At 43.3% G+C, this 27,109-nt stretch overlaps 1 protein-coding gene across 4 annotated transcripts in view; it reads right to left on the reverse strand.

The window, feature by feature from the left end:
• col4a6 (collagen, type IV, alpha 6) overlaps positions 1 to 27,109 on the reverse strand; it is a 418,566-nt gene that overhangs the window by 72,496 nt on the left and 318,961 nt on the right. For 3 of the 4 annotated variants that reach the window (XM_060832451.1, XM_060832449.1, XM_060832450.1), the window contains exons 24-30: positions 24,991 to 25,097; positions 21,865 to 22,048; positions 18,870 to 18,923; positions 15,514 to 15,585; positions 14,913 to 15,020; positions 9,046 to 9,267; positions 6,436 to 6,597 (exon numbers count right to left, since the gene is read on the reverse strand). In XM_060832451.1, coding sequence (XP_060688434.1) covers positions 6,436 to 6,597; positions 9,046 to 9,267; positions 14,913 to 15,020; positions 15,514 to 15,585; positions 18,870 to 18,923; positions 21,865 to 22,048; positions 24,991 to 25,097 — 909 coding nt within the window. The remainder of the gene's footprint in view (positions 1 to 6,435; positions 6,598 to 9,045; positions 9,268 to 14,912; positions 15,021 to 15,513; positions 15,586 to 18,869; positions 18,924 to 21,864; positions 22,049 to 24,990; positions 25,098 to 27,109) is intronic. The other variant, XM_060832452.1, reaches the window with a different exon arrangement.

The following is a 27,109-nucleotide window of genomic DNA, read 5'->3' on the forward strand; positions in this document are numbered from 1 at the left end:
ACCAGAGAATGAAACAACATTTTCCAACAAAGGGATTACTGTGCTGGATCATTCAAATAAACTACTAAAAAATTAGGGTAATACTTTCCTTCTTAAAACACAAACTTATCTTGATATTTAATCACCTCCCCCAGCAATGAGCCAATACAAATCTATCAGCAACAAACTAGGAGCTTTTGTCAAACATCCTGTTCATATGTGCTTTGAGCTAACTCAGGAGCAGGTGGGGAATGAGCCCCAGTCTTCTAACCCAGAGGTGGGGACACTGCCAGAAGAGCATCCAAAATAATATGTAAAAAAACGTAAACCTGTTCTCACATAACTCTAAGGCAGATGGCATTTGAACTCAGAACCCATCTGGCAAAGAGGCAGGGACACTACTACTGCTCCACAAGACTTCTTCAGCAACTTACACCGAGATTATGATGCTCCATTGACTGGAAGGCAAAGATTTCTGTGGGCAAACGGACCCTCTTGTTAATGCACTGTTTGGGAAAGTAAGTTTTACTCTTCGAAATAATAATAAACTAACCTTCAGATGAAGACGGGTGAGTGTACAACAGTCATCCTGATTTCATGAGTAGTTCTCCATAGTCACTGGCCAAAAGTGACTGACAGAATGTAGATATCAGTACACATAAATAAGGTATATTAACAAGTGCTCAGGGCAAAGGGGAGTCCTCATCAAGTCATCTTCGTAGATGACAACTGGTAGGACTTTAAACTAAAAAGGCTTAGTTGCATGGAAAATTATGGAAAAATTAAAGTAGAGAAGGCTCAGCAGAGATTGTTAAAGTTTTCAGAACAAATAATAAGACAAAGAGTCAAGTAATAGGAAATTAATAACATCGAGCACAGCAGACAAGGGAACAACTAACAGAAGGGGGTCAGTCAATGCAGGAGTAATTCAGGAGACACAGCAGAAATTCACTCCAAGGAAAAACAAAGACACTAAAAGGAGGATGAGGTAACTGTGGCTGACAAAGGAAGTCAGGGACAGTATAAAAGTAGTAAAAAGAAGTATATAATGTGGTGAAGATTAATGGGAAGCCTTTAAAACCTGCAGAGGACAATAAAAATAACAAATAAGCATGGAGAATATAAAATAGCTCGTGATATAATAAAAGACTGCAATTTTTTTAGCTATCTAACAAATATGAGAGAGGCCAAGTGGACATTGGATCATTGGAAAATGAGGCTGGAGAAGCAGTAATAGTGGATGAACTGGATAGGTACTTTGCATCAATTTTCACAATGGAGGACCCCAGTAGTGTACCAGAATTTTCGAGGGAATCGGGGGCAGAAGTGAATGTTGTACCCATTGCTGAGGAGAAGGTACTGAGGAAGCTGAAAGGACCAAAGCTAGATAAATCACCTAGCCCAGAGGAATTACAGCCTAGATTTCTAGACGGGACGGTTGAAGAGATTGTAGCGGCATTGGTGTGATCTTCCAAGAATCACGAGAGCCAAGTGTGTCCCTGTTTCAGAAGGGAGGGAAGAAGAAGACAGAAAACTATAGGCTGGTTAGAATGACCTTGGTTTTGGCAAACGTTTAGCATCCAGTGTTAAGGATGAGATTGCAGAGAACTTGGAAGTGCATGGTAAAATAAGGTTGAGTCAACATGTCTTATTGTAAGAACACATTAAAGATGTTAGAGGTCTTGCGTGGCAGAGGGTAGTGTCCATACCTCTGAGCTGGAAGATCTGGGTTTAAATCCCAACCCAAAGCTGACTGGCCAAGGAAAGTACATTCATAACGTGGCCTAACAGTTTGATTATCAACTTTCCACAACACACTACTAGCAGATGGTAAGGGTGGGGCAGGGTCCTGGTTAGTCATGAAAATGGAAACAAATTTGGAGCCTCAACCATCACTACCCACAGCTCCAGGATACAATATCCCTGTAAAAATGCATGTAGTCATTGCAATTCAAATGCCCAATGGGATCTGTAACATGCAGCAAAGGTATATAGGGTGGTGGCAAAGTTTTATAGCCAATTTTATATCTCTGGAACAAGGAGACAAGAGTTTCTTTGAACTAGTCACTATCTGGCCGGGGATCTGGCAATGTACATTCATCAAACATTTACTATTTACAGGATTGGGTCCATTCAGAACAGACTTCCCCGAGAAAGGGCCCAACCCAGAGGAAAATTTGACATTGGTTTACTGAACTTTACACATGAGAATTAAAGTGGTGGCCCTGCTTCCTGCCCAGAAATGGCAAAAAACAAAGCACTAAAATCATGTTAGTTGGTGATATATCTCACTTGCAGGACGGGTCCAAATCTGATTTTATCAAGTAAATTTTACGAACTTGCTCAAATATTGTAAAATGGGATATTGTAAAAACAGGCTTTAAATTACAAAATCAAATGGAAAACAGATTTATATTGGTTGGTGGTTGGTTTACAAACATTGTAGCCGCAATACTTTGTCTGTGTTTATGCTGGGAGTGTAGCCCTGCAGGTAAATGCTCTTTAATTGTAGCAGTATAAAATTAGAAAGATGGTTTTCTGACTTGCTGTTCTCGAGATAAGCCCACATTCAGAAATGTGAAATATATTGCATAAGTTTATATGCCTGAGTATCTAATGTGCTCATCCAGGTCTCTCTTAGAAATGCAAAATTAGAAAACAGCTTTTTAATAACACTCAGAGATTAAACGAAAACAAACCCCGTTCAGTTTCATACTCCACTCATAATGCAGAGAGGTGTAGACTGACTCTGTTGGCATATTAACATGCCTGATGTCAAATATCCAGATTCAATTCTGCTCTGTGCTGAGTTTCAACTAGATCATCAAGGGAGTCAAAGTTAGAGTGGCGCTGGAAAAGCACAACAGGTCAGGCAGCATCCGAGGAGCAGGAAAATCGACATTTCGGGCAAAAGCTCTTCATCAGGAATGACGGATGCTGCCAGACCTGCTGTGCTTTTCCAGCACCACTCTAATCCTGACTCTGATCTCCAGCATCTGCAGTCCTCACTTTCACCTAGATCATCAAGTGAGTAAGTATCCTGGGCAAGGGAGCTGGGGCACACAAATCTTTTTTTTTGCAACACAATGTTAATGGGAATGAAGAATATTGGGGAGACAGGACTGAGTTCACTCACATAGCAACACTCACGGTATATCTTCAAACATTAAGAATGACAACTCCTTTGGTCAGGCACTTACATTTGTAAAACATTATCATTACGCTTCAGAACAGGAGCAGTGGAGACAGTACTTTCGCGCTGTACACCACTGGTGGCAGGAATTATGCTCAGAGCCTCATCCTTTGTGCCAAGTTTAATCACATTAGCAAGACTAAAATACTGAGGGAACACTAAACCATCTCCGAAAGTAAGGATAGATAAAGTGTATTGAATATATTACTGGCTGAACCACTACCTGAATCAAGGAGGTGATCACCTGCCTTGAGTAAAAAAAAAATAAGCACACTAGATTCTCTTAAATCTGCAAACATTTTTCAAATCATTCAGCTATAAAAAAGAATTTTGAAATCATAAAAGTGACAGCTGCTTTGTACGAACGAGTGTGAATATCACCATACCAGACAACACTACCACTACCACAGATATTTAAGCTGTTATGTTAAGAAGCTAGAACAATTTGAAAACAAGCATCACATCAATAGTCTGGTGGTAACAGAAGGATTATACATTAACCACATGTTCACTGCTGTGGTTGACCACCCACTGGTATAGCTTCAGCCACAAGCACAATTACAGTGGAGCCTGCTCATTGTTTGGGGGGAAAATTTGAAGCAATATGAAGTTTAAAACTGGCTTAAAAAAATCAAAACGGTGACTCAACTTTCAGTTCAATTTTCAAGAATCAAGCTAATTTTGTTTATTTGAAAAATAGTTTGAGGGAGTTTCTCCAAACCTTATGGTCAAAAGTACCAAGTCCCAAACCCTTTCTGTTACCTGTTTTTCTTCTAATCAACATACAAGGAGTGTGTTTTGTGTTTTTTTAATTACCTCACAGTAATAATGGAATATTTCTTTGCAACTCTTTTTCTGACACCTTGGTAAAGTGATGAGCACCTCTCTGACTCTCTTTTTCCCAATCCCAAACTGTGATTTTAAAACTGCAACTCCTCAGCAAATTCCACCAGGCCCTTGAGCCTATTGAAGAGACAGAGAATGTACCTCTCAAAAAATCTTGAATGTACAATGGAGGTATAATGAGCAGACTCCACTCTGCAGGCAGAATGATTACAGCAACGTCAAAGCTTGATAAAGCAGGAGTGTTAGGCCATTTCGCTTAATGCTAGAGGCAACTCCCTCTCACCTTCGCAGCCTACATGCAGTAAGCACACCCAATTCGATTGAGACCAGATGTGGAAAGTTGGTGGGTGATGAATGGAACAGAAGCATGGAAAAATATAACATGCGTGAACAGATGAACAGAAAGAGTCAGATAAAAAAAGGAAGAATTTCCCTCTTAAAATATATCAAGAGATGAAACTGATCCCCTCCCTCCAAAATCAAGCAATCAAGTGAACCGTTATCTCAAATAAATTGCAATCCTGACCCCTGAACCAGAAAGCAGCAAGAGCAAGCCCCAGTGTTGTCTGTGATTGCAACGTGCTTTCCTCAGGCAGAGAAGGGCAGCAACAATTTATTGGCCATAAAATACTCACACTGAAGCATTCAAGTTCCACCACAAGCAGCAAAAGAGGGGGAAAAAAGGCTCCTGACACAGTTCACTACGCACCATGTCATTACTGACTCCTATATGTGGATCATGGTAAGACACTGAGAGGACTTGGAGTCATAGAATCATACTGAATGGAAACACACCCTTCAGTCCAAATTGTCTATGTCAACCAAAATATCCCAAACTGATAGTTCATACAACAGAATCCATACAGTGTGGAAGCAGATCATTCGGCCCAACAAGTTCATACCAACCCTTTGAAGGCATCTCACCCAGAACCATCCTTGTAACACTGCCGTTAACCTACATATCCCTGGACACAATGGGAAATTTAGCATGGCCAATCCATCTAACCTGCATGTTTTTTGACTGTGAGAGGAAACCAGAGCACCTGGAGGAAACCCACGCAGATGTGGGGAGAATATGCAAACTCCACTCAGACAGTAGCCTGAAGGTGGAAATGAACCCAGGTTCCTGGTTCAGTGCTAACCACTGAGCCACCGTGCTGCCCCATGTGGTCCAGTCCCATTTGTCAGCATTTGGCCCATATCCCTCTAAGATTAGAGCGGTGCTGGAAAAGCACAGCAGTTCAGACAGCATCCAAGGAGCAGGAAAATTGACGTTTCAGGCAAAAGCCCTTCATCAGGAATACAGGCAGAGTGCCTGAAGGGTGGTGATCTCTCCATCCATCCAGATGCCTTTTAAATGTTGTAATTGCAAAGAAAACCTGTCAGCAGAACTCTTTGAAAATCCCTGTTGGAGAAGAATAATGGATGAAAAATCCAGGATACTCTATCACTCACTATAGTGTGGGATAGCTCAAGTCATTCTGCTGTTCCACATAAAGAATGACCCCTAGTTTCAGATTGGTCTGCTCGTTCTGTATTCTGCCCTATCCTTCAACAGTAAGGAAGATACATAGTGAAATACTGTCTGCACAATTCTGGTTCCCTCTAGCCTTTCCAGCCTGGAAAAGATAGTTAACATCATAGTAAAAGAAACAGGAGTGGGAATAGACCACACAAATTCACACCCTCAGAGGAGATATTGCTCTTTATCTGCGTCTTAAGCGGACAACCCCTTACTTTGAAACAACACCTCCCCTCAGTTCAAGGGTCCCCTGAAAAGGCTCTCACTCTGTTTTAATCAGAGTGCAGTAGACAATGGCCACCAATCTCCAGCTGCCATCCAATGCAAAGCATTACTAAGGTCAAATACCAAGAAACACATAGGGTAACCTGTCTTGCTCTGCCAGATGAAGAATTCACTTCAAACAGGCCAGCTTGTAAGGTGGCATTGGATGGAAATGGAATTAACAATAAAGCAGAAAAAAATGTCGTGAAAAGTATTCGAGGTGTTAAAATTCAGAACTTTGAGATCAGGGATGGATTCTTCGTGAACTGGCATTTTAAGATCATACGCTCTTGTTTTCAATAGAGCTCACAAGCAACACCTAGTGGTGACAACTGAACTGTACAACTGGAGCTGAAGCTGCAGACCTGAGAATTCATTTGGAACCGTGTATTCGTTCATCATGAAACATGGTGTTGTGCATTTTGTTTGCAAATACTCTGACCTTTAATCCCAAAGCAGCAGACCCTACAAGCAATAATTGTACAGGTTTAATCCTTACACTTTCCCATTGTTTGTCATTCCATTCAACTGGATTGCATGTCATTTGATTGTTACTAGCGTCTGACAACTGTTTATGGTCGTCGAGCCAAATGAATAAGTTTCAGTTGCAGCCAGTCATTCAGTGACTTACCTGGGTGACCAAGCTCACCGGGCCTTCCCATTTCTCCTGGGAAACCAGGTATGACACCTGGTCCATTCGGGCCTGGGGGACCAGGCAAGCCTTGAGAGCCAGGGTAGCCGGGATTTCCTCTTTCACCTTTTAGACTTGAAAATCCTGGTCGACCATCAACACCTGGACGAAAAAATGCTTTTGATTTTAAAAGGAATGGACGAAGCTCAAGGCTTAATTCTAACTCGTGAGAAAAATTTCATTTAAAAATTAATTTATCACACAAAGTGTCATTGCAGAATGCGTAGCTCAAGAAAGGAGGTCACATAGACAATAGACAATAGGTGCAGGAGTAGTCCATTCAGCCCTTCGAGCCTGCACCACCATTCAATATGATCATGGCTGATCATTCCTAATTAGTATCCTCTTCCTGCCTTATTTCCATAACCCTTGATTCCACAATCTTTGAGAGCTCTATCCAACTCTTTCTTAAATGAATCCAGAGACTGGGCCTCCACTGCCCTCTGGGGCAGAGCATCCCACACAGCCACCATTCTCTGGGTGAAGAAGTTTCATGAGGCAAATGGGTTGAGGTGGATCAATTTTGTCACCAGGAATTTCCTACCTGACTCTTTGTGATCATCTGCTTGGAAGGGATATAACAATTTGCCAACAACTTTTAGAAGGTCCTTGAGCAGGCCTGTTTAAGACCAAGTTCACTCACAAAACTGACCTCCACCCTTCCAATACCAATCTGAGAGGCCATTGGCAGTCCAACTAAATGGGCCAGACAATCGGCGAGCTGCCTCTGGATGTTGACCTTTTTCCATAGTTTGCCGTAATTGTGTAACATGATCAAAGACCAATTTGGGGTTGGAGAAACACAGGGTAAGAAATAGAGGGGGAGAAACAGAGTGGGAGATACAGAGCTGGAGAACAGAGGGGGAGAAACAGAAAAGGAGATAGAGGGAGAAACAGAGGGGGAGAAACAGGAGGGGTAGACACACAGTGGAAAATACAGAGCAGGAGATACGGAGGGGAAGAAACAGAGTGGGAGAAACAGAGCAGGAGGAACAAGAGGGGAGATAAGGAAGGGAGATACAGAGTGGGAGTTACTCAGGGGGAGATACAGAGGGAGAGATGCAGAGGGGGAGATGCAGAGGGGGAGAAACAGAGCAGGAGGTGCAAAGGAGGAGGTGCAAAGGAGGAGGTGCAGAGGGGGAGTTGCAGAGGGGGAGGTGCAGAGGAGGAGCTGCAGAATTGTAAGTGCAGTGGGGAAGATGCAGAGGGGGAAGTGCAGAGGGAGAGATGCAGAGGGGGACGTGCAGAGGGAGAGATGCAGAGGGGGACGTGCAGAGGGAGAGATGCAGAGGGGGACGTGCAGAGCAGGATGAAAAGAATTGTAAGTGCAGAGGGGGAGATGCAGAGTTGGAGGTGCAGAAGGGGAGGTGCAGAGTTGTGGGTGCAGAGGGGGAGGTGCAGAGTTGTGGGTGCAGAGGGGGAGGTGCAGAAGGGGAGGTGCAGAGTTGTGGGTGCAGAGGGGGAGGTGCAGAGCGGGAAATGCAGAGTCATAAGTGCAGAGGGGGAGATGCAGAGCAGGAGGCGCAGAGCGGGATGTGCAGGGGGGGATGTGCAGGGGGGGGGGATGTGCAGGGGGGGATGTGCAGGGGGGGAGATACAGAGGGGGAAATGCAGAGCGGGAGGTGCAGAGCGGGAGATACAGAGGGAGAGATGCAGTTGGGGAGATGCAGTTGGGGAGATGCAGAGCGGGAGATGCAGAGCGGGAGATGCAGAGCGGGAGATGCAGAGGGAGAGATGTAGTTGGGGAGATGCAGAGTGGGAGATGCAGAGGGAGAGATGTAGTTGGGGAGATGCAGAGCGGGAGATGCAGAGCGGGATGTGCAGAGGGGGAGATACAGAGGGGGAGATACAGAGGGGGAGATACAGAGGGAGAGATGCAGTTGGGGAGATGCAGAGGGGGAGATGCAGAGCGAGAGATGTAGTTGGGGAGATGCAGCGTGGGATGTGCAGGGGGAGAGATGCAGAGCGGGATGTGCAGAGCGGGATGTGCAGAGCGGGATGTGCAGAGCGGGATGTGCAGAGTGGGATGTGCAGAGTGGGATGTGCAGGGGGAGAGATGCAGAGGAGGAGGTGCGGGGGGGAGGCACAGAGGGGGAGTTGCAGAGGGGAAGATGCAAAGGGGGAGGTGCAGAGCGGGAGGTGCAGACTTGGAGATGCTGAGGGGGAGATGCAGGGGGAAGGTGCAGAGTGGGAGGTGCAGAATTGGAGATGCAGAGCGGGAGGTGGCGAGGGGGAGTGCAGGGAGGGAGATACAGAGCAGGAGATACAGAGCAGGAGATGCATAGGGGTGTACTTGGGGGAGTACAGAGGGGGAGATGCAGAGGAGGAGTGCAGAGGTGGAGAAGCCGACAAGGAAAATTTCAGGGTCTCAGTAATCTGGCTTGTGCTCCTGACATCTGATCTATTTCAGGCACAAGAATAGGTTGAAACCAATGTATAAACAATTTTCAGTTAACTGCACACTAACTCAAAGACCAAATCTCCAAGGAAGTCTCAATAATAATTAAAAATATTGAGGCAGGATTAGTTTTAATTTTAAGCAAACTTTACCTTTGGCTCCTGGAAACCCAGGATCTCCGAGAAATCCTTTCAATCCTGGTTTTCCACTTGGACCTGGTTGTCCTGGGGCACCTCTTTCTGCACCATACACATCACCTGGGCGTCCCTTCTGACCTGGAAATCCTGGGGCACCCTGTTTTCCAGGAGAACCTTCATTTCCACCCAGCCCAGGGAGACCAGGCCGTCCCTGATCACCCGGTGGCCCAGGAAACCCTGTAAAAGTTAAACCGGAGATAAGTCAAGTAGCACCTTGTAAGAAATGAATGAGAGTGGTGGTGTGTTACAGATCACTCAAGGAGGCTGGATGCTGTGGCAACACACCCTTTGACATGCATGTTGCAGTCTGGAGGCTTTGAATAGTGATGAATGAGGCTCCAATATCTTTCCATAAAATGGCTAACCTCAAACCTTTCCTACTCATACCACCTGCCTTCTGCATGATTCTTTACGGTGATACTCAATCTGATTGGCCATGTCATGAATGCGCCTTCTAGAACTACTCGATCACAGAGCCTCTGGTTCAGAGGTCAGGTTGCTCGGCTTTACAACACAAGATGCCCTCCTGACAATTGCAGCACTTATGGAAAATTTGAAGGCAGATACTTTAATCTAGTAATGTGGTGGGGAGGTAATGGTCTAGTAGCATTATCACTAAACTATTAATCCAGATACTCAGGTACTGTTCACGGGACCTTGGTTTTATCACCAAGGCAGATGGTGAAATTTAGTTGACTCTCAAATGGCCTCTGGATTATTAAGGATTGGCAATAAATGTTGGTCCAGCCAGCAATGCCTTCATCCCGTGAATGATTAAAATATGTTGTTCAACATGCAAAATATTGGTTAGTGCAACTCTCTAGAAACGCATTCTTAGACAAATATTGAAAAACTACTTCCTCGTGTATACACATCAAAAAAATGACAAGACTGTAATAATCTGCCAATTTTAGTGGAGAGACAGGCATTGGTAGGAATCAAATATGGGGTTAAACATTCTGGAAGATCTACAGAGATTGAGGCCATGATTGCACAGCAGCTACTTCAGATGGTATACTGAGCCAAATATAATTTTTATGATACATCATAAAGCAAAAATGTTTTTGATCAAAAGTTATATTCTCAATTCAACTCTCTCCCTGACTAATGAACAGGAAAAAGCCATCAGAGGACTCCAAGCGTTCATTTGAGATCAATTGGGGTGGCACGGTGGTTCAATGGTTAGCACGGCTACCTCTCAACACCAGGTCCCAGGGTCGATTCCAGCCTCGGGTAACTGCCTGTGTGGAGTTTGCACATTCTCCCCGTGTCTGTGTGGGTTTCCTTGGGGTGCTCCGGTTTCCTCCCATAGTCTAAAGATGTGCAGCTCAGGTGAATTGGCCATGCTAAATTGCCCATAGTGTTAGGTGCATTAGTCAGAAGGAAATGGGTCTGGGTGGGTTACTCTTCGGAGGGTCAGTGTCGACTGGTTGGACTGAAGGGCCTGTTTCCACACTGTAGGGAATCTAATCTAATTCATGCCATGGACAAGGCAGGATTTCTGACATTGCCTGTAATTGTCCAAGCTCGTGGCTAGAAACCAAATGGGTTTCTTGGGCCGGGGGAGAAGGACAGAGTTTTCTTAGCCAAGAGAAGGTGGGCTTGTATGCCACAGAAAGTTAAATTTTTCTGAAATTAGCATTGAGTTTGGATACCATTCCATCCCACCCTATTCCAGGATTCCCCTGGATAGGTTCCAAGAAGGATGGGGACCTCGCTTCGAATTATTAACACAATTAAATAGGCAATTCTGAGTTTCTTTCACTCTGGATTCTTACTTTCCCAGATAGGTCACTTGTTTCTCCACCTGTCAGCCCCCTGCATGGATCATAGTGATTGGACATTTGAACACAAAAGCTCCTGCCACAGTTAGGATATTCAAAGCCGTTTTTTTTTCATACGGTACTATCACTGATATAGAAATGACTGCCAGTTTCTTGGAAATCATTTCATCAGTGTCATACTTCACTCACCTTCAACCTACCTGCTACCACCCCTCAGCATGACATGAGAGCAGGTTACACGATTCTGCCTTCCAACACTGATGTTGGACAAGAGCAAAAGTGACACCACTGTCAACAGTTCAAAAAGTAGCAACGGCCAGTGCCATTATTAGATTACTTATAGTGTGGAAACAGACCCTTCGGCCCAACAAGTCCACACCAACCCGCCACCCACCCATTCATTTACCCCTTCACCTAACACTACAGGCAATTTAGCATGGCCAATTCACCTGACCTGCACATCTTTGCACATCAGAGAAAACCCACACAGACACAGGGAGAATGTGCAAACTCCACACAGGCAGTCGCCTGAGGCGGGAATTGAACCCGGGTCTCTGGCGCTGTGAGGCAGCAGTGCTAAGCACTGTGCCACCGTGCTGCCCACTTATGTTCACTATGTAACCTCACCTCAATCACGTCCCCCTCAACAGGGCAAAGACAATGAACACTGGAGACCCAAAACATTGAGGCTGAAAACAGCAGCGACTGTCCCAACAACACTCAAATCATCACAGAAGGACCATAAAATTCCTAGAGTATGGAAACAGGCCATTTGACCCAACAAGTCCACACCAACCCTCCAAAGAGTAACCCACCCAGACCCATTCCTCTATCCTATTACTCTACATTTCCTCTGGCCAATACACCTAACCTGCACATCTCTGAACACTATATGAAACTTAGCATGGCCAAATTACCTAACCTGCACATCTTTAGGCTGTGGGACAAAACCAGAGCACTCAGAGGAAACTCACGCCGACACAGGGAGAACTTGCAAACTCTACAGAGACAGTCGCCCGAGGCTGAAATTGAACCTGGGTCCCAGGCACTGTTAGGCAATGGTGCTAGCCACTAAGCCACCGTGCCACCCTCTAAGCCACCATGCCACCCATGTCAAGATGGGAGAGGCACAAAGTGACATGCCTCAGTAATTGATTTGATTGGCTACTTGCCTCTCGTCGACTGGCAGCTGTTGAGTCATCATGGTGAAGAGTGACCCTTGGAATTGTTGCCAACATGCCCCAGGAGAGAGTCACTTGGAGAAGTGAGAGATGGCACTGAGCAGTACCTGGACTAATAATGGCAAATAACCTCCATTTGGATGACGGGCACCAACCTCAGCTTGGGAACCCTCTGGTGATAAGAAGATTCCATCACCCTTCCTCGAGTAGGCCCATTAATTGGCTATTCAGGTCAGACTGCTGCCATAGAGATTCTGCCTTTGGCTAGATCGCTCTGAGGCAGGAACACATGAGGAATCTCACCTAATACACTATTTACAAATGTGTTTTCAGAGTTGCTTCCTAATCTCTCCCATCCAGACTGAGAGACATCTAACCAAACAAGTCCCGGGAAACAAACTTGCCGCATTGCCAGTTTAAACCTGTTCTCAATCTCAATCGCTAAATCAGTAGCAGGTTGGTTGTAAATGAGAACTCCTTTGGATCACTACCATTGATGATTTCATTGCAGAATCACAGTGCACTCCAAAACAATTAAGAGTGCAGTAAGTGAATTCTGCCAAATGTTAAATGTTTTCCACGAGAATATGGTTCAGAACATTCTAGAACATAAATCTTTCACGTTACCCACTTGCAATCCTGTCAAGTTGTCGCTTCCTTATCAGCAACAGTTTTGCGCAGCTAAAAAGAAATCAGTATTCCTAGTGCACAGTCAGAGTGTTATTTTGGAGGTTTCAGTTCCAGCGTGGCCGTTTTGGGGAAAGCAATCATAGAATCACACAGCATGGAAACAGACACTTTGATCCAACCAGAAAAGGACGTCACTGCATCTGGATCTAAGGTGTCATTTATAGATGTGTCCTCTTAGGTGATGGGCTGTTGGGCAGCAGGGCTATGGCTCCAATACGGAAGCTTCCATTCGACAGCGGCTGCAGGTTTCCAGCATTGGAAATCTTTCCCATCAGTCAGGAAAGAGGTCGAATTGCATTCCCATGCATCATCCTTGCCCTTTTGACTCCCTGACCTCTGCTGTTCATGACCTATGCTCCTGTCCCTTGTAAGACATTGCAAAATCACTGATGGAGCCAATCGAGAGACATAGAGCAGGAGATCTCTTTCCAGTGACAGATACCCAGACATCTGACCAACAACATGGTTTTTGGGTTCAGGCTTGTTTAAATCATTCTGAAATCACTTCATCTCTTGTGTTTTACACTGGGGAGCAAGTGAAAATCACACTGAGCAATTTAAAGAGCCAGGCTATGTCCACAAAATTTCCATCCATTTGATTCTAATTTGAGCAAGAGTATTGGACAGGATATTTGTTACTTTTTCTAAATCCCTGCTGTAGTATTTTAAAGTTGTCACTGCTTCACATGCTGTCTCAAAACCACATGCTTATAGTATACAGGTGAGGCTGACCAGGGCACAGCCAGTCTACTGCCTACCCCACTTATGGAGTCATGGAGTTATACTCTCCCAGTGGACCTGCCAAACAGCTATCACCATGGTCTACCTGTCATTTGTCATTGGATGGGGCTCCTGGAGGCAACTTCTTAACTGGCTATCTCCTGGGAGGGTCACAGGAGAAACTGAAGAAATGCTATGGCAGGACAAACCTCATGACAGAATTGAGGCTAATGTTGGTTGGGGTTGTGATTCAACTGGTAAAGTACAGCCTGTAAAATATGGAGAAAGTGAGGATTGATGAAGGGCTTATGCCGGCACCTTCGATTCTCCTGTTCCTCAGATGCTGCCTGACAGGCTGTGCTTTACCACTGCCACATTCTCCAACTCTGATCTCCAGTAATTCCTGATGAAGGGCTTATGCCTGAAAGTTGATTCTCCTGCAGCTCTGATGCTGTCTGACAGGCTACGCTTTTCCAGCACCACACTCTTGGAACCTGTAAAATATGCTCACTGTCCAAAGGTAGGGTCAACACTAATGCCTACTGATAACAATGTCACTCTATACTACCATCTCATTTACATGCATCTACCTGTCTCTGCCCACATTTCTTTTTACCTTGACCACCTGGGATTGCCATAAAACAGAGGGAGGGGGCGAAGGTTTAGTGGTATTATCATGGACTGTTAATATAGAAAACCAGTTGATGCTCCAGTGACCCAGATTCAAATCCTGTCAGGGCAGAATTTAAATTCAAGAAAAATCTGGAATTAAGAGCCCAATGGTGATCATGAAACCATTGCTAATTGTCAGAAAATGGTGATCTCATTGTAGATAATCCTGTTAACTGGATAAACGAATATAATTACATAGGCCTAAAGTTATCAACCTCTTTCTCAAAGGTAGCCAAGCCTGTCCTAAAAGTACAGTTAATTATCATTAACTCATGGTGTTACAATTAATTTAGAAAATTAATTTCCCCTCATGAAACTGACTATGTACGTCCAGACTATAAAATGTTAGGTATACAACTGCCCAAAAAAAAAGTCCTTTAGAGAAGGAAACTGTCATCCTTACCTGGTCTGGTCTACATGTGACTCCAGACATACAGCAATATGATTGACTCTTATCTGCCCTCTGGGCAATGAAGGATGACGAATAAATGCCATTCCTGAAGAAGGGCTCATGCCCAAAACGTCAATTCTTCTGCTCTTTGGATGCTGCCTGACCAGCTGCGCTTTTCCAGCAACACATTTTCAGCTCTGATCTCCAGCATCTGCAGTTCTCACTTTCTCCTCCAATAAATGCCATGCCTAATTAGAGCCAGTGACACTCTAATCCCATGAATGAATAAAAATACTCAATAAATTCCGACTTACAACTGCTTACAGATAGCCAACTGCCACGCATTTTGAAAAATAACTCCAATTGTGTTTGTTAGGCACATACCTGGTCGGCCTGATTCTCCCAACAAGCCTGGATCTCCAGGGGGTCCTTTTGGTCCATCAATTCCTGGTCGTCCTGGACTACCTGGGAAGCCTGGCCTACCTTTTGGACCTACAAGTCATGTGAGAATGAAACGTGACCTCAAAATTCAAATTGGAAAAACATTTCCTGTCTGATATTTTTCTTAGAAATTATGAGTTAAGATATACTCCAAGTTCCACTCTTAAACTGCAAAGAGGCTGAAACCCATAGTGCTACATAGCAGATTCCTCACACCTTCTAGTAAGGTGAAATAATGTCCTAGGGGCTGCATGGATTCATTTTCATAAGGTAATACAGCCCAGGGGCAATCCTTTTGTAGATCAAGTTTCTTCCCAAGCAGGTTGTATTATGCAAATGGGGTCAAATGAGCAAACAGCGTCATTGCAAACATTTCTTTCAACATTGAAAATCTGAATGAAAACTGAACAACATAACATGAAGACTGAGTTGGCAATAAGTTACCTCATTCACTGAGTGATTAGCATAGTTATCAAAGACAGGGACTGGTCTGGAAAACACTACAGTAATACAACATACCAATGTTACTGCACAAAGAGCTTACCTGGGCGTCCTGTTACTCCAGGTCTACCCCTCAAACCTACATTGCCTGGGATCACACAGGGCAGAGTGATTCCTGCAAAATCACATTGAATAAGGAGTTCAGAAACATTACCTTTCGATATAGTTTCAGAGCTCACACACAAATGCACAAAATATACACAGATATACACAAAGACATACAAATACACATATGCATGCAGACCCATGCATACATAAACTCACACTGACACATTGCCAGTCCATTAACATAATCTAAGTCATCTTCCATAATGAAGCAAATCTGTGCTCATGGCTATTTCATGACTCTGAATACCATTTGCACACAGTATTTGCATCTACTACAGAAAGAGATATCACAGTGACACTGTGCAGAATGAATGAGTGAAACACACCAAGACAAATCTGGGTGACTAGTGGACTAATTTGTATCCTTAATGAAAAGCTATGAACAAGACAGAACAAAAAATGTAGAAAGTTTTCCATTTAGATTTCGGTAAAGCACGATTAGAGTTTAAGATAAGGTTAGGGTATGGGGAACAATTTGCCCTGGACTTGGAAATGTAGTAAACCTCAATTTTGATGCCGTATATTCTGTCATTGTGTTCATATTTTCGATGTTTATATTTGGAATAGGAACTATCCCTTGTCATTCTGTATTTACATGGTCCAGCCCTTGGGTTGCATTTGCATGTGTGGGAATATGTAATTACAATGTGACAAATTCACATCAGCAAATTTCATTATCAATGTTGACATAGGAACTTATAATGGAACATTGTCAGAAAGAGTTATAAATACAGATAACCTCACTGTTCATTATTGAAAAATAATTATTTCGCTGTTTACTGTCTCCTTCAACGTATGAACTTCAGAAGGAGTAATTCCAAGATTACTTGTGTGCAGTGAGCAACAGAGGTCATCTGCATTCATCTGTTTGGTGGTTAAAGAAGTGACTTGGTACGGATTAGTGACACACCAGTGATGGATAAATCCACCAAAGATGCAGTATTCTGCATGCCGAATAAAAAGGGCCCTGCTTTAAGCTGAGTGTTCAGACCTCAGCTGTACAGTAAGATCAACTCACTGTGACTGCATTCAGCAGTACAACTGCCTTCACAAATCACAAATGGGGATGGGATGGAACAGACAGACAAATCACCAACTGCTCACTGTAATATTGTAAGCCATGTTGTAAAGTACTCAAGTGAGGACAGACTGCTGCTCTGTCACAAGCCAATGCCATTCCAAACATAGGCTAAGCTCTTAACAACTTGCCTTTATTTGTAAGTGAGTGTTTTGATCCACTAGTTTGTCCGTTTTCAAACTCAAGTCGTACAGTTTCAAGGAGTTTCAGCGCACTCCCCACCTCTTTCAGCGGTGGTTTAAATTTAAGGTCTGAATTTAGCCCATTCACTAATACCAGGTGTGGGGGTGGGGCTGGGGGAATAGGAGGTGGGGGTAAATGTCAGGATAGACCTCCACTGCAGTCTTGCAGCTGGGCAGGTTTTCCATGGGCAGGCAGGATTTAGGTCATCTGCTTGCACCAGAATGATGGGCAGACAAGAAAGATGATTATGTCCCAGATAGATCTGGTCTTGCAGCCTCATTGGCATTTTGTCTTGGGTATAGTGATGGGAGTAGGTTGAATGTGCTATCAAAGATGGAGGCTCCATATCCCGAGTAGAGGGGAGCACGAAAGAGTTATGTGGGGTTTCCTCTCCTCCAGAAGAGAGAGGGAATTGTTTCACCCCCCAGAGTTGTAACCTTAAGCCTGTGCCTCAGAGACCATTGAAGTTTTCCTATTATTCAAAAACTACCTTTCACTTTGGGGATTGCCAGGACTCTGGAGTTGCTGACTGTGTGATTCAGCCAGCAGCATTTACAGCTTACATCCAATAGGATAGTGAGTGATGAAGCCACCACATGTGGAGGCTATTTCAGGGAGAATTGCACAGCAAGCCTTTTCTAGTAAATGTGGGCTTAGTGTCAACAGTGCATTAATGAAGTTATTAAGATACACAGATGGAGGGTATTATCTAATTACACACCTAGAGCACCTATATAGAAAGACTGCTCAAATACTGGTGGACACATTATGCAATGTATCACTAAGCCCAGCATCGAGTCAAACATTCGTGTCTAATTTCATATGTAACTAATCGGTTTAGGATTGACAACACTTGGAAAACCATCTCATCCAGGCATTAAGGTCTCAAAGCTCATGGGAAAATCTAATCCTAAATCTTAATATTGGGATCAGCCAATTCTAGCAGCTAACTCAATGCAGCAATTGCAAAGAAATTTCGACTAGACCTGAGAAGATTGCAACATTGGCCCCTGAGACACATGACAACCAGGGGATGAAGCACTCCTGAGGTCTATGCTCATATAGAACAAATGGCTGCTGGAGTGATACAGCAGTAGCAGTTTCCAGTAACATTATCCCTTGGGCTGCACAGTGGCTCAGTGGTTAGCACTGCAGCCTCACAATGCCAGGGACCTGGGTTTGATTCCAGCCTTGGGTGACTGTCTGTGTGGAGTTTGTACATTCTCACTGTGTCTGTGTGGGTTTCCTCCCACAGTCCAAAGATGTGCAGGTCAGGTGGATTGGCCATGCTAAATTACCCAGAATGTTAGGTGCACTAGTCAGAGGGAAATGGGTTACTCTTCAAAGGGCCGGTATGGACTTGTTGGGCTGAAGGGCCTGTTTCCACATTGTAGGGAATCTAATCTTATTCTAAAGGTAGCACAAGATACCCCAACCTTAATTCAGCATCTTCAGAATTGGACAACAGGAGACTGAAAGGGCAGGATTATTGTTTACAAAACCGATCTGGTCTATCAAGGGTTGAGCAAGCTGAGGACATATCATTTGACCTGAAACATTAAGTCTGATTTCTATCCACAGATGCTGCCAGAACTGCTGAGCTTTTCTAGCAATTTCTGTTTTTGTTTCTGATTTCTAGCATCTGTGGTTGTTGTGGTTTTTATTTGGTCTAGCAAGGGCATTGGTCAACTTTATTTGCATTTTACACTTATGAGAAAATCACCTATTTCATGACAGGCTAGTAATATTACAACTAAAGTTAATTAATAGATTAACGCTTTCATCTATTTACCCAGATAGAACATAGTGATTTAATAGTCTGTATAACAGTGTGCACTAATAGCATGCATGAAAGAAGACAGTGAAATAGTGTCGGTGCAATTAATTTCCAATTAACATGAGTTACTACTGCAGTGCACAGTAACATGCAAATTATGGTTACTGAAGTCTTTAGGCAATGATGTAAGGGTTTGGGAGCTCCTGCCATCATTGCCATGGTAACCTTTGTTGTGAGGATTGTGGCCTCTCACCTCCCTCTGTATGAAGGTCGCCTTCCCCAGCGGTTTCCCCGCAGCAACAGTCACCTGTAGTGTCCATGCAAAGGACGTGAAATCAGTCAAGAGGGGAACGATCAGCAGTGGAAATGTGATTGATTTCTCTCTTCTGACAGGAATGAACAGGTAACTCGTTCACCTTAGTGGGTTTTTTTTTAACCAATCCTTGTCACAATTCGCTTAATATTCTTCTAACCAAACTGAATCAGATTCATAGCAAACATGGAAATTGATGTGCGTTCCATTTAAATCTAACGCTGGTCAAAATGAATCACACCTGGAATTTAAATCAAGTCCACCCATCTCTGACTCACTCAAGGAAGATTCTGGCATGTCTGGTCTTCATTAGCTGATCAGAGCCAATGTTGCATTCAGGTGCTGCAACTGACAATGAGCAATATCAAGTTGGATCACTTTCCTATTAACTCTTCAGTGGTCTCTTCTGGGAGGTGTGCACGCACAGTTGGATATTGGATGGGGACAGAAATGGACTTCCTTTCCATGCTTTCATAATTGAAAAGGCTGCCAAAGTCAAACGAACAACAAATGGGACGTTCCAATTTCAGAAAAGAGGGAGATGCCTAACACCTGCTGTTGGGAAAATTCCGTGAAGAAAAATAAATGTTTAGTGAAATAACAGCAAAGCCTTTAAAAAATCATAATACAATCAGGAAGCATCAAGTGGAACACGTGAACGGCAAATTGCGTTTGACAAATTTATCAGAGGTCTTCGAGGCGGCAACAACAAGCAGGATAGCTAAAATGGAACCAGTAGATATACTCCATTTGGATTTGACAAAAAGTGATCAGTAAGGTGACATACAAAGAAAACCAGATAGGATAATGTATTATGGCATGGGAGATATATTAGCGTAGACAGAGGATTGACAAACTAATGCAAAACTGAGAGAGAAAGGATAAGCAGTTCATTCTGAAGTGGCAAATTGGAATCAGTGGATTGCAAAACTGGAATGAAGGAATCGGTGCTGGGGCCTCAGCTTTCCATTCTCTGTTAGTGATTAGATGATAGCGCCAACTGTATTGCAGCCAAATTTGTGAATGGTACAAAGAAAGATTGAAAAAGAAGTTGTGAGAAGAATACATAAGAGTCTTCAAAAGGAGATAGACAGGTTGGTTTACTTGGCAAACTTTGTCAAATGGATTATTATCAAGGAAAACGTAAGGTTGTCCGCATTGACAGGGAAAATAGGGAAGCAGAATATTATGTAAATTGAGACAGTCTGCAGAGTTACAGAGGTTAATGGATGCCTGGAATCACACAAGCTTTTGCATGCAAGTATGACAATTAAGGAGGCAAATGGAATGTGGCTCTTTATTGCAAGAGGGACAGAGTGTAAAAGAAGCAAGTCATTCTCTAACTATATATGGTATTGATGAGATCACACCCGGTGTACAGGAAGACCCCTGAATCAGTTGGTCCAGTTACCACAGTTTCAGTTACCCACGGTTTACTGTGGGCTGACCATATTAAAGGGAAATTTCTGGAACCAGGGACCGGGAGGTTGCCAGGACGGTAAAACTCCCATTTAAATGAATGGGGTTCGCTCCTACCAATGGTTTCGGGTATCTGTGGTAGGTCATGGTGCATATCCCCCTGTGGGTACAACGGGGCTACTGTGATATGTACAATGTTGGTGTCTTTCTTTATGGAGAAACATTAGAAATAGTTCAGAGAAAACTCATTGGTTGATTAATGGAATGAATGAGTTGATTTATGTGAAAAGGTTGAGGAGGTCAGGCTTATACCCAGTGGAGCTTAGAAGTATGAGAGATGATCCTATTGAAATATTTGGAAACTACTTGAGAATGAAGTTATATCCTACAAGAATGAGTGAGCAGATTGGGGCTCAAAAGACCATACAATGAGCTGAGAGACATATTTATGTCTATGAAAAGGTTAAATGGAGTAGTCATGAATAACATATTTCTACTTCTGAGTGAGACCAGACTAGAGGCAAGGTGCCATTCCTAAATTCATGAGGGAATTCAGGAGTAATCTTCTTATTCTAACAATGCTTGGAATGTAGAACACAGCAGTGCAAGGAATAACTGAAGTGAATGACATTGATGCATTGAAGGAATAATGATTAAGCACAAATAAAAGAGGAAAAATAAATGAGAAGAAACATAGAAGTTATTAGGTGAAGGAGAATATGAGATAGCTTGTGTGAAGCATAAACACAAGTATGGGCCAAATGAGCCGTTATTTGCTGGAAAGACTAATTAATACCATATTAATCTATAGGAAAAAGTGCTGCGGACCCAAATTCTTCAGGGTAGTCGGTTGGAACTCCAGCTACACTTGTGGTAGGCGTCACTGGTAAACATTGAAAATGATAGGGACTCCATCTTTTTGAGTCCCTGCATTATTTCTGGGTTCTAAATGCCACTTGCCAGTCATGGAGCTGGTCTGAGGTGCAGATCTTGCCTCCACTCGAACAGTTTATCCAAGCTTAAATAATGGTTGGCTACGCTCCCAGAAAAGCTGAAGTCTGACTGTGATTGCCACCTAAAGCCAAGATAGCTGAATTATGTTGGATTCCAGGTGGATTGCAAAAGATTTAAACTGGAATATACTCAATTCCCATTGTAATTCATGGATGTTGTACATTGTAATGAGAACAACAAGACTCATCAAAATGCTAAATTATAACTATTGCACAAGTACTACTTCACAGACCACAGATACAACTTATATTGTGCACACTCCAACACAGGTTACATGACATTCACTTATGTTGTTGTTAACCATGTAACTTATTACATTATGGTTTAATGTATGTTAACAACCACAGTGTTATCAAACAAATCACTGCAACATTTTAAAGCTGCTTGTCCATTTCATTGATGACAAGCCGTAGTACATAGAGTTGCACATACCAACAACTGTATCAAACTTTCTCAGTCAGACTACAAATAAATGGATATCAGGTTATATTATCTTCTATACCTGGTGCCCCTGGTAATCCTGGTGGTCCTGGTATACCATCAACTCCTGGATCACCTGGAGGACCCTGGAAACCCGGAGGGCCTGGGAATCCAACGCCCGTTGTACCCATCTCACCTGGGGGACCCTTTGGACCACGCCTGCCTGGAAGACCTTTAGCACCACGAATGCCTGTTCCACTGTCACCCTGAGTCATGTGAACACAATCATTGAGTATAACAGAAAAGCCATTCACAGTCAAACTCAGTGTAGTTTATGTCATAAGTCCTCAAAAGCTTTTTTAAGATTAATGGAATGATCACCCTCAAAAGGTTTGCCATGCAAACACTATTCAAAGCATCTGTGGGCAGGAATTCTTGTAAAACAAGTGTTGCTTCCTATAATCCAGTGGGGAGCTGGAGTATACAAACTAGGATGCTTCTAGGTTTGAACACAACACCGAGTTGAGCTAACTAGTCTCAGTTATGATAAAGACTGGAATAATATGACTGACTGCCATCCCTCTGGAGTAGGGAAGAGAAGGACATGTTGAACTTGCATTTAAAAACCAGGTGCACAGAAATCAGGTTGGAAAAGATATACTTTAGTCTTCAATACATCCACAGGACAAAATAACTTTATACCTTATGTGTGAAAAATGGCTGCTTAAGAAAATGTCATTTTCTCTTTTATTAGCTTATGGGATGTCAGCCATTGCTAGCCATGGCAGAATTGATTTCACATTCCCCATTACCCTTGTGCATGTTGTGAGCTTTCTGTTTTCTTGAACTACTGCAGTCAATGTGTCACGGATAAGACCACATCCTGTTAGGAAAGAGTTCCAGGATTTTCACCCAGCGGCAAATTCAGGAGTGGTGATACAGTTTCAAGTTAGGATGGAGAGTGACGTGCAGTGGAACCAGAAGGTTCTTGGTTCTTGGTTCTTCTTCAGCATCTACTGTCCTTGATTGTCTAGGTGGTAGAGATTGCATTTGGGAAGTGCCATTGAAGGAGCATTGGTGAGTTACTGAAGCACATTATCTACATAGAACACTCTGCTGTCACTGAGAGCTGGTTGTAGAGGGAGTGAACATCTAAGATGGTGTATGGGATACCCATTAAGCAGGCGACCTTGTCTTGGATGATGTTGAGCTTCCTGAGTGCTGAGTATTGGACTCAGACTTAACCAGGCAAGTGAAGAGCATTCCATCACAGTCCTGACTTGAGACTTGGTAGACAGACTTTGGAGATTCAAGAGATGAGTTACTCACTGCAGGGTTTGTAGCCTCCAACCTGCTCTTGCAACTGGTTGGTCCAGTTCAATTTCTGGTCAGTGTTAACACCAAGGATGTTGATGAATAGAGCTTAGTGATGGCAGTGCCATCAAATGTCAAGAGGTTAGTCTGAAACATTGACTGCTTTTCTCTTGTTGAAAATAGTCATTGTTTGGCACTTGTGGGTGCTGAATGCAATTTATGACTTCATCCCAATACTAAATGATATCCAGCTCTTCCTGCATGTGAACATGGACTGTTTCAGAATCTGGGGATTCACTAATGATATTGAACATTGTACAATCATTAACAAATATCCCTATTTCTGACATTGAAGGGAGGTTCATTGATGAAGTAGCTGAAAATAGTTGAGCCCCTGACACTGTTTTCATTGGGCCTGTATTAATTGGAGTCAAGAAAAATGAGAGCTGACCATATTGAAACATAAGATTCTTAAGGGACTTGACAGAGTAGAAACCATAAGGTTGTTTCCTACATTCCCTCTAAGTTGCATGGCTGCATGTCCTCTGAGGGCCCATGCATGGCCACTAATGTGGCCAATTCACATCATTCACGTCCGATTTGGGAAGTCGCAGCAAGGAATGAAGCTCAGAATTCCTTACGAAAGAGAAATAAATGAGCAGGAACACTGGTTGGTTTCCCTTGTGGACAGTCCTTTATCAGAAGGGATAATCTCAGAGTAAGGAGTCGCCCAATCATGCCAGAGATAAGGAGCGTTTTTTTTGGTCTCAGAGTAAATCTGTGGATTTTGTTACGAGAAAGGCATGCAGAGGTTGTTTTTCAGACAGAAGGAATTTTAATCAGGAGGGGAATCAAGGGTTATGGGGAAAAAGGCAGGGAAGTAGAATTGAGAATTATCAGATCAGTCATGATTTCAGTGAATGACAGAACACACTGGATGGGCTGAATGGTTTACTTCTGCTCCTACGTCTTATGGTGTATCAAATAATCAGTAGCAACTTGAACTTTTTCATGCATGTTGTCGTCATTATAGCAATTGATAGCAATGTTAGAGGTGCTCACTTCCTGTACACCATACGGAAGACCAGGAATCTCTCGTGCTCTTACTCCCTGCCTTCAGTATATGTTAAGAGGATTTACAGATTGACGATGAAGCTGTATGTGTGGCCTGGTTAGGAACACATCTTCTTTGGACAACTGGTGTGGAACTTGAATCCAGAACTTCTGGCTCAGAGGCATGTGCGCTACCTACTGTGCCACCAGACCTCAATGGATCTGTGCAGTTGCATCATAATGTAAAAGAAATGGTTGTTCGCTGGAGTTGCAAGGATTATTTCTCCCAAAATTCCATTGTGTCTTAATGACATCAGCCTTCAACAAAGGCAGGTTGTGCCACAGTGTAGAAGAGAACATTGTAGCATACTGTATCAACAAAATATTTGGACCTTCACAAAACCAAACAAATCTCTGACAAGAGCAGTGTTCAGTGACTATCACACATTCCCACTAATTTGTTGAGGATTTGTGAAGCAATCCATCAATAACTTTGCTTCAATCTTTTGCATCAGGAAGGCTAGCGAAGCAGTGAAGAAGTGGCCTGACTGGAACAGAATTATAAATATAGCTGTTTATCCAGAAAGCTATGCATTAATAGGTATGGAGAAAGTGAGGACTGCAGATGCTGGAGATCAGAGTTGAGAGTGTGGTGCTGGAAAAGCACAGCAGGTCAGGCAGCATCTGAGGAGCAGGAGAATCGACATTTCGGGCATAAGCCCTTCATCAGGTTTTAAGAGGTATAAATAGGTCAACCATTCTTAAGAATATTCAAACAATTTCCATCATCAGCAATAAAACATTAGTGTGACAAGCAACATCAAACTCTAACGATACTTACAGGTTCACCTGGAGGTCCTGGTAAACCTGGGAAGCCATCATTCCCTGGTTTCCCTGGAGTGCCTGAAGGTCCCCTTTGGCCTGGATTACCGGGATCTCCTTTTTGCCCTTCAAAACAGAATTATTTTTCTTTTAGTGTCCAATTAATTATGTTGCCATGTACAAATGTTTAATATGTTTGTTTGAAATGTCCATGGTTCAACCCTCAGCAGAAGCATTCGCCTGTTCACATTAATTGAGGAAAAGCCTCTGATGGAATCATAATCTAAAGGATTTCAGAGGAGCGTGGCAACATTAGAAATCTGACATCCAATGAGAAAATAACTGAAATACTGAGCAAGTCAAGCAGCATCCATATGTAAAGAGACAGGCTTTCAGGTAAATGAACTTTGTCTCAGAATTGGCTCTTTCTTTGTGGAACCTTTTACCTTATGCCATCATCTCTCTTATCATTTAATCACTACTGCCCTATATCTACCCTTCCTTTGCCTCTTCACTCCATTTCAAAGAATTGGAGGTGCAGTGGACAGCAAAGAATGTTACCTCAGATTACAACTGGATCTTGGTATGATGGGCCAATGGGCTGAGGAGTGGCAGATGGAGTTTAATTTAGATAAGTGCAAGGTGCTGCATTTTGGGAAAGTGAATCTTAGCAGGACTTATGGTAAGGTCCTAGGGAGTGTTGCAGAACCAAGAATACCTTGGAGTGCAGGTTCATAGCTCCTTGAAAGTAGAGTCGCAGACTGATAGGATAATGAAGAAGGTGTTTGGTATGCTTTCCTTTATTGGTCAGAGTATTGAGTACAGGAGTTGGGAGGTCAGGTTGCGGCTGTACAGGACATTGGTTAGGCCACTTTTAAAATGTTGCATGCAATTCTGGTCTCCTTCCTATTGGAAGGATGTTGTGAAATTTGATAGCTTTCAGAAAAGGTTTATTAGGATGTTGCCAGGGTGAGAGGATTTGAGCTATAGGGAGAGGCTGAATAGGCTGGGACTGTTTTCCCTGGAGCATCAGAGGCTGAGGAGCACCTTATAGAGGTTTATAAAATCACGAAGGGCATGGATAGGATAAATAGACAAGGTATTTTCCCTGGGTGGGGGAGTCCAGAACTAGAAGGCACATGTTTAGGGTGAGAGGGGAAAGATATAAAAGAGACCTCAGGGGGAACTTCATCACTCAGAGGGTAGTATGTGTGTGGAATGAGCTGCCAGAGGAAGTGGTGGAGGCTGGTACAATTGCAACATCTAAAAGGTATCTGGATGGGTATATGAGTAGGAAGGGTGTGGAGGGATGTGGGCCAGGTGCTGGCAGGTGGGATATCTGGTCGGCATGGACGGGTTGGACCGAAGGGTCTGTTCCGTGCTGTACATCTCCATGACTCTATTAATTGGCTATAAATTTCCATTTCTCTGAAATTGTCTTATTCTTATGAACAGTCACTAGACTCTGTTTACCTCTCTGCCCAGAAGTACATGACCTGCTGAATATTTCTAGCACTTCCTTTTTTGGTTTGTGAATGCCAATTGCAGCAATAAGTGTGCATGTCCAGGAACATGGTGTTGCTATGTGACGTCTACTCAGCGACTCAGCGGCATGCTGCTGCTGCATTTGAAATTGTTCCTCAAGGATGAGGGTCTCATTTTTGCTGCAACCTGTGAGTGTGAAATCCTCCCGGGTAAAGCAGTAGTACTCATGCTATCAGAGTATTTGGCTGATCTGAAATAATCAGGTGGATTCAATTGTTTCCTGACTGAACTTTGGCTGTCTCTTGTAAAAAGTAATTACTATGAGATGAAGTTGGCGCAGCCTGTGCATGGTCTGGTGCTATATCATTGCACATGGAACATGGTGATATCAGCAATGCAGGCACAGGCTACTCTGAAGCTTTGCATCACTACCTAACATTGTCGGTCTATCTGTACACATTCTGCTACTGTTCAGGCATTTGGAGTAACCGCTGCATTCCTGGTTTCACTTCAATGTTCTTAACCGACCATCCAGATTGTAACTTCTACATCAGTGATGAAGAACAGTCACATCGCTCATGAAAAATTAACTCTATTTCTCTCTGCACAGATGCTGCCAGACTTACTGACCCCCCCATTCAACAGCTCTAAGA

Source organism: Hemiscyllium ocellatum, chromosome 11 (assembly GCF_020745735.1).
Source record: "Hemiscyllium ocellatum isolate sHemOce1 chromosome 11, sHemOce1.pat.X.cur, whole genome shotgun sequence".
Lineage (NCBI taxonomy): Eukaryota > Metazoa > Chordata > Chondrichthyes > Orectolobiformes > Hemiscylliidae > Hemiscyllium > Hemiscyllium ocellatum.